General features: G+C 41.2%; 1 protein-coding gene across 1 annotated transcript in view; it reads left to right on the top strand.

Moving 5' to 3' along the window:
• The window catches only part of LOC139294986 (RNA-binding protein Musashi homolog 2-like), a 218,135-nt gene that overhangs the window by 174,004 nt on the left and 31,017 nt on the right, over positions 1–13,114 (top strand). The window contains exon 10 of the mRNA XM_070917022.1: positions 2,983–3,057. Coding sequence (XP_070773123.1) covers positions 2,983–3,057 — 75 coding nt within the window. The remainder of the gene's footprint in view (positions 1–2,982; positions 3,058–13,114) is intronic.

The following is a 13,114-nucleotide window of genomic DNA, read 5'->3' as shown; positions in this document are numbered from 1 at the left end:
ACATGCATACAAGTGCATATATGCTATGTCTTGAAATACAATGATATATGTCTAGCCCTACACTTGCTCCAGAACTGCAATGTGATACAGTATATGTATTGTACTGTTAATTTTAGTAGTTAATATTTAGAAATCTCTCATCTAGTTGTGTTTACTGGAGGCTCTGTTAGTCTGCAGGTATCTAGTCATTCGGATGGTAATGTGACTGCAGCCAGTTTATCATTCTAGTACATATTTAAGGAGAAGTGAGGACACAAAAGCCTGAAAGAGGTTTCCGAGGTCAGTTTCCGAGGTGAAGCTTACACAAAATGAAGAAAGAGTTGTCAAGGTTGGCTCCAGTGATTCATTCCTGGCCTAAAGGACTTCCTCTTATAAGGTAATTTAGTCCAGACTTATGGTTGAAGGTAATAATAGCTTGAGGAAAACAGATAAAGACCGAGATATATACCATAATTAGAGGGTTAATTATGTTTATATTACCTTTGATGGTGTTCAAATTCTTATTGACTCACACACAGACTCACCCCACCCACTCTTCTCAAGTGTCTTGCTTTGTCTGTTTCCCACTTCCTAGCTGCCTGCTCCCTCACACCCCGTTTCTCAATATGTTGCCCACAGCTGCTTCTGTCTGAAAACTGTCCTGCTAATTAACTGGTGGGTCTGTGGTTGTAATAAGAATCATGACAGCAGATGAACAATACATCTGCTACTCTTACATTTTTCTAATGACACTGGGTCCTCTTTGGGCCTCATTGCAACTCTCCATCCACCCAGGGACAGCACAACTTCTAAACAAGCCTGTGCCCTCACATAGACTTTGACTTTGTTTTACAGAGTTTGTAGTCACATTTGCCATCCTCAGCACGTTTTATAATTCAGTGGCTGTGGTTACATTTTACCTTAATTCTATGAACAGTAACCCTGACTAACTAATCCTGGGTTTCTACTATTGGTTTCGTCATAGATGTATGTACTTATACTGTATGTAGGATCATATATATATATATATATATATGATCCTATATATATATATATATATATATATATAACTGGTCATGAACTTTAAGTATATAGCACCTTTCAAAATCCACCACATGAAAGGCCCAATCTGTGATCGAAATGTAAAGAAACCACTACCAAAATTTTGTTAACTTCCCATATTGATTTATAAATGTTTTCTGATAAAAATGCATAGGCGTACAAAACAACTCATGAAAGCAGCCCATGAGCTGTAATACACAAGAAACTCCAGATCAATCATGTTAAACTCATTACTGGCAAAAGATGAAGGTAGCCGCACTGACCAGGGCAGAGTTTCACACACACACATTAAAAACTAAAGATGACAGGACATTAGATTTAAATTTTATTTGATGTATTTCTTATATAATTCATTACAGCATTAGAAATGCTAATTGTTATTTATCAATTTTTATCAGACCCCTCCAAACACAACATTCTGGTGCTTCTGGGAAAGCTCAGGTCTCTTTTAGGGCAGCCAAGCCCCCCTGGCTCCCCCGTAATTCAAACACTGGAGTCCGGTAACATTAAGGTGCTCAAAACTCTCACAGACAATCTGAGTTTCAGTTTAAGCAATCTGATTGGTTAAACACATTTAGCACATGCTTATGATTCCCATATAAACACTGGCTGCCCTGGTAACTCATGAGATAACTACTATAGATAACAAGTTTCAAATTCAGTTTTAATGACTGGTTTAACCTTGTTTCAACCAGTAAAACAACACAACAACACACAAATGAATGCCATGCTTGAGGGGCAAATGAGGAGCAGCTATCACTTCTTTGCCCAAAGGCATCTTTTTAACAACCTGCATCCAGCCGTATTAACACATGAACCTTTCTGCTAGGCTAAAGATGCGCAGAACATAAACAGACGCCAGCATCATTTGAAGGCGCCTGCAATAAAGTGTTATTACACTGAGCTATAAAAATGCCCGAGAACTTATGGTTGGATAAAACATGAAAATTAATTAGATGGTTAAGAACCGGGAGGAGTGCTGTTTGTTCAGGGGCCCATCGATGCTTTGGGTTTCAAGCCTTTAAGAACCAGCACCAAAATTTGGCACCAGTTCTTGATACCCGACTCCAATGAATGGAGAGGGAATCAAGAGAGTCTATTAACTGCTCTGATGCTCCTGTTGAGGTACCTTAAATGTGTTAAAATATAATGAGACAGGTTATCAATCCATGAAGGGTAATTTGCTTCGTTTAAAGAGAGATTGTGTAAAATATTAGCAGCCATGTAATACTCACATTTTAAATCACCAGGTCTGCCTCCCTTGAAAGACAGTTATTATAGTTGTGGCCATTATTCATGTAGGTTATAAAAACATTTTACTCACTAAATTAATTGCTGAGATATCACGATCCGGCAGCACACCTTAAACAAACAACAAGAGCAGCATGATCAAGATTAGAGGTTAATGCATTTGTGACAGCTGACCATTGATTGAGGGTGGTGCTTGTTGTCAAACTGCACAAACAGCAAACGTTTTTCAGTTGACAATCTACATTATGAGCTATAAATACAGGCCACCTCTTTATTAGGCTTGAAGCATGAAAATAAATCACTTCCAACAAAGCAAGCTAAGGTTACCCATAATACACACAAGACTTTGTATCGGAAAAGTATTGTTTCAAAATGTAATACTTAATCCTAAGTATTTCAGGCTCATATTCAATGTGGATTATTGGAGTTTTATTGTTTAGGGAATTTGCTTGACAAAATGAGAACATTTGGATCCCCAGGAGTTTTAAAGCCAGCCTTTCAAGATCTGTTTCCCTCTTAAAGTGGATATATAAGTAGCCATATCTCCGTGTGTGTGTGTGTGTGTGTGTGTGTGTGTGTGTGTGTGTGTGTGTGTGTGTTTGTTTGTGCTATATTGTATCACATCTGTGTATAATATACATGATATTTCTAGTCCTCATCTCTTTTTCATCTCTTTCCTCTCTATCTCAGGTTACCCTAATATTGTGGCAACGTATGGCCGCGGATACACTGGATTCGCACCCAGCTACAGCTACCAGTTCCCTGGTGAGTTAAAGGCTTTCTTAAGATATCGATGTTGCAGCTGATTTTTGAGAGTTATTCACTCTCCAGCACATTCAGACATACATGCACAAACACAAGCACACACGCTCATCACTATACAAGTCAGTCACCAAATAATCTGCAGGGTTATAAGTATGTTACGTGTCTGGATTTCTGAACTAGCTTTTGAAAGCTGACGTATAGCGAAGTCAATTGCTTACTCCTTTTTACCCCATACTCGAACTCTACCATGACCAAATGTCTAAAATGGGGGAAGTACTTTGTCTTCCGTGGCCCAATGTATGCAAATTCTCTGTGAAAGAAGCAGAAAAAATAAGTAGCGCTTTGTGTAGGCAGATTTTAAAATGTTCTTTATAATGGAAAATGAATGAAGTCATTTTCTGCATTAAAAGTGTTGACTCAGAGCGCCGGGCACTTTAATGGGAGTCCAAATGGGAGGCGTGCAGTCTGGAGGTGAGCAGCTGTACCTGTCTGCTGCAAGAGATTCTGTGGCTCTACGGTACCTCACTTAGACAGGCATCCCGACAATTTCATGCTTTATTTAGGGACTTTACACATACTTTGTTTGCCGTGCCAGACATCATTCCTTCCACTGATAAGACGGAATGGGAAATATCTGACAGCGGCTCAGATCTCTGTAATATCTTTGTGAAATAGATTCAGGAATGGTAAGACAGGAGGTCCAGCTGCGACCACCTGCAGATCAGACATGTGCTAGATTTATTCTTGACCACAGCACTATTTGACAGAAGAAAGGGAATAGCACCTACTCATCAATGTGGGTGAACATGAGTAGCATATAAATGTGAGAATTAAGCAGTTTTTGTCCGTTCATTATTTGGAAAAGAGCATACTTTAGGTGTATAATGACACTTTCTTTCGATAACTGATTGATATAATCGTGAATCAGAAAACCAACAACATACGTAATTGTTTTTGTGTGCAAAATATATCAAAGATGACATTTTGAATTGGACAAAATTTTGTCCATCCTTGATAATCTGCAAAAGCATCCTAAAAAGTTTATGAACTTGAATATAACAAGAAGAGAGAGAAGAGGGAAAGATCGCTCGATCAGTATTTATTCTGTATAAGTAATTCTAGTTAAACATGGATTTTTAAAATGTTTACTGTTTAGGACAAATGAAGGGATATCACCTTCCCCGAGGCAGAATGTATGATCCTGTCCATGTTAAACTCAATTTAAAGAGTTTGATAAAGCTGTATGATTAAAACAGCCTCCTCTGGGCTCGCTCAACTCTTGACGGGGTAATTGGAATTTTTAATGCATGAATCAAACTGCTTGTCCAAATTAAATAACCTCAGGCCAAATATTGACTAGTGTCCTTCCTTACTAAGATGTGGAAAGCATCCTCAATTTAAGATCAAAAGCTTTTTCTCACTGTACACTGCCTTGCTGAAACACTCCTATAAATAAATGGAGCTAGGGCCAGGCAGGCTGGATCCAAGAGGCGTAAATTGCGGGCAGCATTTCAAGGCTTTCTTACACCCAGTAAACCTCAGGGGTCCTCTGTTAACAGGAAAAAAGTGGTTAGGCAATTGTCCAATGGTCAAGATAAAACAGTGATAAAACATTGATCAGTGATGAAACACTGAATTAAGTAAGAAAACTCAATAAGACATACACAGAAAAAGAGAAACCAAAGCTGACATCCCTGCAGCTGAAACAGAGCTCAAGTGTAGAAAACAGAACCTGAAAGAGAAGTGAAATGTACACAACCTGAGTTAAAAAAATAAAAAAAGACAGCATGCAGTGCAGCAAGTTAGGCTGTCAGTCACCAGCTCAGCAGCTGTTAAACAGTATCTGACAACTTAGCACTCTGGTCCTTGTGACACTCCCAATTAATTCCAACATTGATCACAGAGTGCGTTTGATATCGATCACAGCATGTTTCTATGTGTCTGTATTTGTTTGCTGTGAGTTGCTTGCAAAATTATTCCAGCACAGATGTCATTACTATTTAATGCACTTACAGACCTTCACATATTACTGAGATAAATCACATCATCCTCTATCTGTTACATCTTGTCCATACAAGCTGTCAACAGATGTTTCTCTGACATGGCTAGTTGCAGTTCTGTATAGTAGATATATTAGTATATATGGTAATATTGAAAAGTAAACATCATAATATGAGAGAAAAATAGAAACAAAGAGAATGAACAACTCTAAGACAGCCTGTAGAGTAGTGTTTTAATGAGTGGGTCCTTGTATTGTTTGTGTCTTTCTACCAGCATGTGTGTAAGGACATGATAGATAAGTGACACATCTGCTGACTGCAGAAAGCAGTAATGCAGTTGCAGATGTTGACAATGCAGAGTTTGCAACATCAGAAAATTCAAAAAGGGCTTTGCAAATGTTTTCTGAGGTAGGAAGTACATCTAACCTGCACGTTATTCAGATTGATAAGAAACACTAAATAGAAACAAAACCGTTTTTGGTTACGTAGAAAAAGCCACAGGATACCTTTAATTGCAGAACAAAAATGCAAGCAGTGTTTAGTCGAAGATTTGAGGATTGGAAAATTAAAAGTTCAATAACATACTGCCCTTAAAGACTCATTTACATTCCTTTTGAATGCATGAAATCATCAAATCTACACATTTTCTGTTGCACTTATAGGACACAGGTGCTTAGAGCTAATCTTTGCACATATTTTAAGCATATATTTCTCCCTTAGCCGTTACAGAATGCATTCATACTGATAACAGACAGAGCATTGAAGAGTTTAATAAAGATGCCCACTCTGATTTTTGCTCCGTTTTTAAATTTCAAGCTGTATTTTATATGCACCGCTGTAATCACACACTGTTTACCTCAGGGCAGCATCGTTTCAGCATTATGCTTGAACTAAGGCTGGAATTGAATTTCAAAGATGATGCTGCACACTGCATGTGTAGTGACAATCAAGAAGACAGCAATGTTTACCATTACCTCAGAATTACAAATGGTGAGGAGGTGTAACAAATGATTAGCAACATCCCAAGAACAACAAGTCTTTTTGGGGTTTTTTCTTTTCATCAGAGCTTTTCTTTGGAATAGTGGATACAATTACTTGATAATTTACTACGTTTAAGTAACACATTTTCCTTAGCTTTACAATGATTTTTTGTTAAAAGGTTTGTTATCTTCAGAGAGATTTGTAACATAGTGATGCACAATAACTTGTGACAGTCGTCTCTGTCTGATCCCATCGTGACAAAAAATGTCAGAACATTTTCTCAGATTGTGCTGCAGCACATACCGGACTTTGATGGTAAGCAGTGGTATTGTCAAATGAAAGCAGAGGGGACTGTAATGTATGCATGTAAATGCGACATATGATATGTGATATATGGGTGTTGTCATGTTGTTTTCTGTGTGGATATAAACATCCCCACTGTTTAAGATGAAGACCCCTGGACTTGTGTTGAGGCTGTTACTGCCTTTACCTTCAAATAACACCAATCCCTCACTCGTGTCATTGTACAGCTGTCATCATGTGGTTCAGAAAGAAAATAATGCTGATATTTTTGACATTTTCACTGTGGAGTTGTAGTTGAATCTCCATATTCCTTTTCAATCCCAGAAGTAACCTCACTTTGAATTGAACTTTGCATTTTCTTTGCCTTTACCAAACGTCCTTTGCACACACCCAAAAAAATGTGATGTTTGGGAATTCAGAGTAGTGTAAATCGATCTGATTGACATTTTTGCATACCTGAAGTTAACTTACTGAAAAAGGAACAGTTGACCCACCCTGCACTGGCAGGCTACTTAAAGGGTACATTCACCCAAATTACAATCAAAACACATTTTCTCAGTCATTGTATGTATTCTGGTATGTAGCTATGCAAATCATTTTGGTTTTATTTGCCTAGGTTTTGAGATAACAGCCTCTGAGATTTGTGCCGAAATCCCAATACAATGGAGGTGAATTGAATATTGTTTCATACTCATAGCATTGAAAAGTTACATTAAACAAAATTCAATAACAACGTCTTTCCAAAATCAGTGTTGCTCAGTAATCTGGATAAACCACAGACGTGGCGATGTACAGTTTTAATCAGGACATTTTGAGAAACTCCACTTGGGGGTAAGTGTAATGTGCTGGAGACTGGAGACCAACCATTTAACAGCTGCTGCACTGTTACTGTCATCAACTGGATGCAGTAATAAATATGCTGTTCTAGTGAGATGACAACATTGGCAGGTATCCTGTATAACACTGTCAGATAGCTTCAGAGTGATGTCAGGGTGGTACATATCTGTGAATGTAGGTATCAGTATCACTTAGGCAGAGCTAAGGTAGGTAGTTGGCATGTCAGTCATGTAGCTGCAGTTTATTTTCAGCTATTGAACCGACACACAGCTGCCTATGGACATACAGCTGTAGGATCAGTGTGCGTCTCAGTGAGGGATGTTGTTAATGTGACATTAAACAAATTTAAACTGACAGAGCATTACCATGCTTTCCTTCTATGTCATTATAACCATGAATGAAATGGTAAATAATGTTTTTTAACATGGTATTCCTCTCAGAAAGGTAGGAAAAAAAACCTGACAGTGAGTTATTCAGAATTACGACTGCTTTTGAGAAATTTCTGCTTCTGTTCAGTATAACCAATGTCATTCGCTGCTCTGCTCATGCTGGATGGCAGCTGGGGCAAGAATCAAAGCATGAAAATACGGCACACATCAGCATTACAGAACTTGACTTAAATTATCAGACTTCAGAGCTAACATTTATCAGGCTACAAAGAGCAAACTGAAATTGAAAGTATCTTTGATAGACTCAAAGTGAGGTCCTTTTGTACCTCATTTTTATTCAGACATTAAAAGCACGCCGTTCCCTAGATACTGCAGGTGAAAACGGCTGCGCAGCACTGATTTTCAGATAGCTTCAAAAGGAGAGAATTTGAAAGTTTTGTTGAAATTAAGATCCCTGCCTCATGTTGTGGTAGTATGAGTGAGAAATGTATCTGTCCTGTTTTGAGCTGACTGACATTTGCTTTACTGCATCTGTTAAATTTCTCTCTTCAAGCGGAGGAAGCCGTGCTGCATTTATTTCATGCCCTCCATGAATTCATGCTATGTTTGTTTTGGTTTTTTTCTTTCCATCTAAGTAGAGGTTAATAAAATGCATCATGATTACCTGAGGACATTAAGAGAAGTAGGATAATCATATTTTATCTTTATGTTTTTATACGTAGATACCTAATGGATTAGATAGGAGGCTGTTTTTTCCCTACTTAAACCCAAAACAGCTCAGAGTATTGCTAGAAACAGAGAAAACAGGAGCTGACAATGCATAAGGAGCGTTTCTGTACATTATTCTCGTCTCTATGCAACAGTCTCATTAGCATTAGCTAGCTGATAAATGTGCTATTGTATTATTCAACTTGAAGCGCCCAGGGGAACGTCCCGAGATGTGTCGCATTTAAAGCATGAGGTGTCTAGTTTGGAGGACCTTATGTGATTAAGGCGTTGAAAGCCACATTCAAAGAAGTATCTCATTTGATCACAGTCTTATAGTACATTGAACTGCTGTCTTTTGTAAGATTACCCTCGGCTAAGACTGTACACAGTAAAAGGACCCTGTGTTTACTGTGCATATTAAAATGCAAACGGCTAGAAAGAAAATACTTTTTAGCAATAAGTGCAAGTGGTGGCAGCAAATATAGAAGAGGAAGCATGAAGAGGTTTAAGAATGGTAGTATACTCCATTGTGTGTATGATGTATGCATGAATTGGAAGCTTGTCTGTATGAGGAAAAATGTAATTAAAAAAAGAAAATGTAGTGTGCATATGTGCATTATGCATGCGAAAAAGCTTTATAAGTGAACATCAAAAGCAGGGATACACCCCTCACACATTCACATTGTGCTTTCTATTGTTAACCAGTCTTGTATCAGTTCCTTTCATTAAATGCACATCAATGCGCAGTTGAACGCACACACCCGACACACACAGAAAGGCTGTATTCATACAAAGACTGAGATTCAGGAGCTGTGTATGGAGGCAAGAGGCAGAGGTGGAGGGACTTAACCAGGAGCCTCTCTCCGCTCTCCCGTCTTCCTGTGCGACTCGCTGCCTCCACAGCCGTGCCCTCAGAGCCTCCCCTGGCATAAATGACCATTATGGCTCCATTAGGGCTGCTACTAGGAGGTCATTATGCTACACTGAAAAAACAGGGATGAAGATGTTAGTGGGGTCCCATCAGGGGAGAGACACAGACTGAGTGAGAGAAAGACATAACACTCAGTCATGCAGCTACTCCAGATGTCATGACAGACAAACAGCAATTCAGGTCCAGTGAGTCAGCCTCTTAAGTGGTAAAAGAATGGAGGGAAAGGATGATTAAGGAGGGGAGAGGGCAGCGGTAAGTGTAGCAAGGGTGCAATGAGGACAGAGGGGTGGATAATTTTGGGTTACCAGTTACCCTAACACTAAAGAGATAAACTATCCAGGCTGTTTCTAAAAAACATGTTGCATTTTGTTTCTCACATTTTGTTTGCATGCTCTTTCTCACAAAACATTATGACAGAGTTTGTGTGGTGTTTGGGTAAGTTTGTTCTAGATGGTGGATTGGTTTTTCCATCTGTTTTTCTTGTCTTGTTGCCATATCCTTTTCTTGTCACACGCTTCATCTGTGTCAGATCTGTTTCCCCGGCAGATATGACATGTGGGATAGCACTGCGATAGCCTCCATCCCTCTGTATCTCCAACTCCACCAACCAACCATGCCTAAGACACAACAGCACACATCATACCAAAGTGACAGAAAATGACATTTCAAAAGCCAAAGGGAGTCAGCCCAGCAGGTGGTTCTGGATTCCACAGCTTCTCTAGCTCCTGAATGTGAAAACCTGCAGGGTGGCCTGGTTGGCAACGAGACCGCTCCATACGCAGAGGACGAGGGGTTTGGCTGCCATAACCGCCCTCGTCTGTCCTTGTTGCCTTGTCCTGATTCAAGTTACTTAACCAGTACTCGCTGAATGCGGGCCTACATCTGGCGAAATGCATATTGTATATTTATGTATGACTCAAAGGCATATGCCAGAAAATAGGTTACATGTTTGGGTCCTTCCGTTTTTTGAAAAACTAAATAAAACTCACAAACAAGGTCTGTGTCGGATGTTAGGGAACCTGGACAATCCAACTAAAGAGCAGAAAACATTAAGATGTTGGAATATTTTCAACCAGCAAATCCATTTGAGAATTGATTAATCTATGTTATTAATACTAAGACATTTTCTAACTTGGCAGCCAATGTACAGTATGGATTGTCCTCCTCAAATACGGAGTGACAGACGATGCATGGTTTGGGGTTACACCCATAGGAGGTACATGTCGCTCTATGCAACTGTAAGTAACAATAGAAAGAAGGCTGGTGACCTTATGACCCCCCCCCCCCCCCCCCCCCCTTTTTTTCCTGAAGGAGGAGAATATAAAGGTACAGGGAGCAGCTGTCCTCTCAGCAGGTGGCATATAGGGAGAAGGGAGCTGCTGACCTGTGCAATTGGTGTGATAGTGACTCCTCCTGAGGGCTGCGTGCCCCTGTAAACTGGGGCAGAGCCAACCAAGCATATGATAAATGCACCAGAGGTCACACCAGGGCAATGGCCTGAAACTCCAGTTAGCCTCCCAGGGTTTAACAACTGTCTGCTGTTGGGAGATGGAAATATGTTGACATGGACCATATAGAGCTATGAACTTTTGTAGCAAAGGTAGCTCCTGCAAGGTTGGGGGTCAAGGACGAGGAGGTATATGGTGGCTGTGTGTTGTGTCTAGCTATATAGGGCAAAGCTCTGCCGATGAGGGAAAGTGAACATGAGAACGAACAAGCAAACCTTTTCCTATGTTAACATGGTGTTGAAGCAAGCTCAACACTTCCTGTAGCTCCTTATTATGATAAAGGCCCTCAGGCATAGAAGTCTCGGTTCATCACAGTGTTTGAATCAAAGATAAAATAAAAATGCATTTACTTCCAGTGTGCGACTTCAAGTACTCTGCTCCATTCATTTCAGCACAGTTGACTCTAGGTGCAGATATGCAAACTGGCATTGCTCCAGTACAGCTGTAGCCCCATGTGGATCCAGAGAAGACCCTACTAGCCCACTAATTAAAAGTGTGGAAGAATGCCTTTTCAAACTTTCTTCCCAATGAAACTCTCTTCTTGCTGGTTATAGTTCATTACTTACAGTGTGGATGATTGTGTAGTTTGGGACACCCTGCGCAGTCATTATCAGCCAATCTGAAGCTCTCTTAAGTATTCAGACATCTTATATTTCCCATTTCAGTACAATAAGTACCCCACTTCTTGGCTACAGCACTGGAGCAGGTGGAAAAAATCACTGGCCTGAGGCAGATGAGGAGCTTACCTGTGTCATGGGTGCATGCAACATTGTCCTCTATAAGACAGATCCCACTGTTTGTGTTTTTACTGCACCCATGAGACATGGCGGCGGCACACACAGCAGTGCTATCGGTAGAGCAGGTTTCTGTTGAAGTTACACAGCAGATTGTTCCTTCGATCCTGTGACCATCTCTCTACAAGCTGGGTGAGCTGTGACCCCAGCAAGTGGTCCCACAGGCCAGAGTGAGTGCTACAGGGCTGGAAGCAGATGGCCCTCCTGATGCCACACTGACTCACAGATTGGCTTTAATTGCCAAGGCTGATCATTAGCCCAATGGGTCTGTGGAGGCCGGGGCACTCCATGAGTCGCGGGCCTTAAAATAGGGCCTGACGAGGAGCGTCGTGACCTCACACACTTGAACAACCATGCACAACACATCTTTCTCTCACTTGGACACACACACACACACACACACACACACACACACACACACACACAGGCATAAAAACTGACAAAATCAAACTCTTCAAGGCTGCGTATGAAGGCAAAGGAGGTGGGGGCACTTTACCAGGGGCCTCTCTCTGCTTTCCTGTCTGCCTCTCTGACTCACTGTCTCCACAGCTATGCTGACTACACACTCACTCTCTCCCACTCACACACACACACACACACACCATCACACATGCAGGCTCTTTGAGCTCCCCAGGCCATGACTCCATTCCCGGTGACAGTAGTGAGTGTGCTGTTCTGACGTCAGTGGACAGCACTGTATGTCACGCCCTGTCTACTTCTGTGTGTGCAGTCATAGAGCTAGACTGCTCTCAGATCAGCTCTACTCTCCATTAACAGCCCTGAAATCTGTTTTATGTACATGTGCTTTGTTGTCGGAGGGAGACACTGTATGAATGAACCAATGAACCCTATGTGTTACCTGGACATGGAATAGAGGCACTGGATGGATTCAACAGGTGCAACAGCACTCCACCTACATGCACGTCACAGGAGGGCCAGTGGTTTTGTTCATTTATGTTTTGTGGTATGGTTTTATTTCATTGTATTGTTCTGTGTAGATTCATTGTACACTGGTCTGTCTCCATGCTCACAGTCAGTCAGGTCACGTGCACATGCACGTGTGTCTCCTCGGGTGTGCGCGCACCTGTCTCTGCAAAACCAGCTACTGCAGCCTGACACAGGCAACGCTGAAAGGCTGGCTATTTCCTGAAAGTGGAAGAGAAGGCTCACCTCATTTGCCCAGGTCTTAACTCACCCTAGGACAGCAGACACATCCTCACACACTGAAGCAGGCAAACAGTCTGCCATGGAGACCCACAGTCTAGGTTCCTGTGGTGGGGAAGATGAGCTGCTGTAAGAGGCAGAGTGGCAACGCTAAAGCTCATTATGTCTCGACTGTTGAGCTGCTGGTCTAGAAATGAATTTGAGCTGCCCTGCCTCGTACATGACTGCCACCTTTGGACGCTGCTGGAGACCAGCAGGAGAACAGAAAAGCAGCACAGACATGGATGTAGGCAGAGGAGTACAATATGTGTGTCTGTGAGACCATACTCAGTGTCTACTGCCTGTTGTTTTGAAGCCACCCACTGTTTGAGAGCGCCAGGCCCAGCAAGTTGGGTACTTGCTAGGTCTCTACCCAGCTGCCTCCCCCTTTCCCTTTATCTCT

The sequence above is a fragment of the Enoplosus armatus genome, chromosome 13, assembly GCF_043641665.1.
Source record: "Enoplosus armatus isolate fEnoArm2 chromosome 13, fEnoArm2.hap1, whole genome shotgun sequence".
Lineage (NCBI taxonomy): Eukaryota > Metazoa > Chordata > Actinopteri > Centrarchiformes > Enoplosidae > Enoplosus > Enoplosus armatus.
The sequence above is the reverse complement of the archived record's forward strand: the minus strand, read 5'-3'. Positions and strand labels throughout refer to the sequence as shown.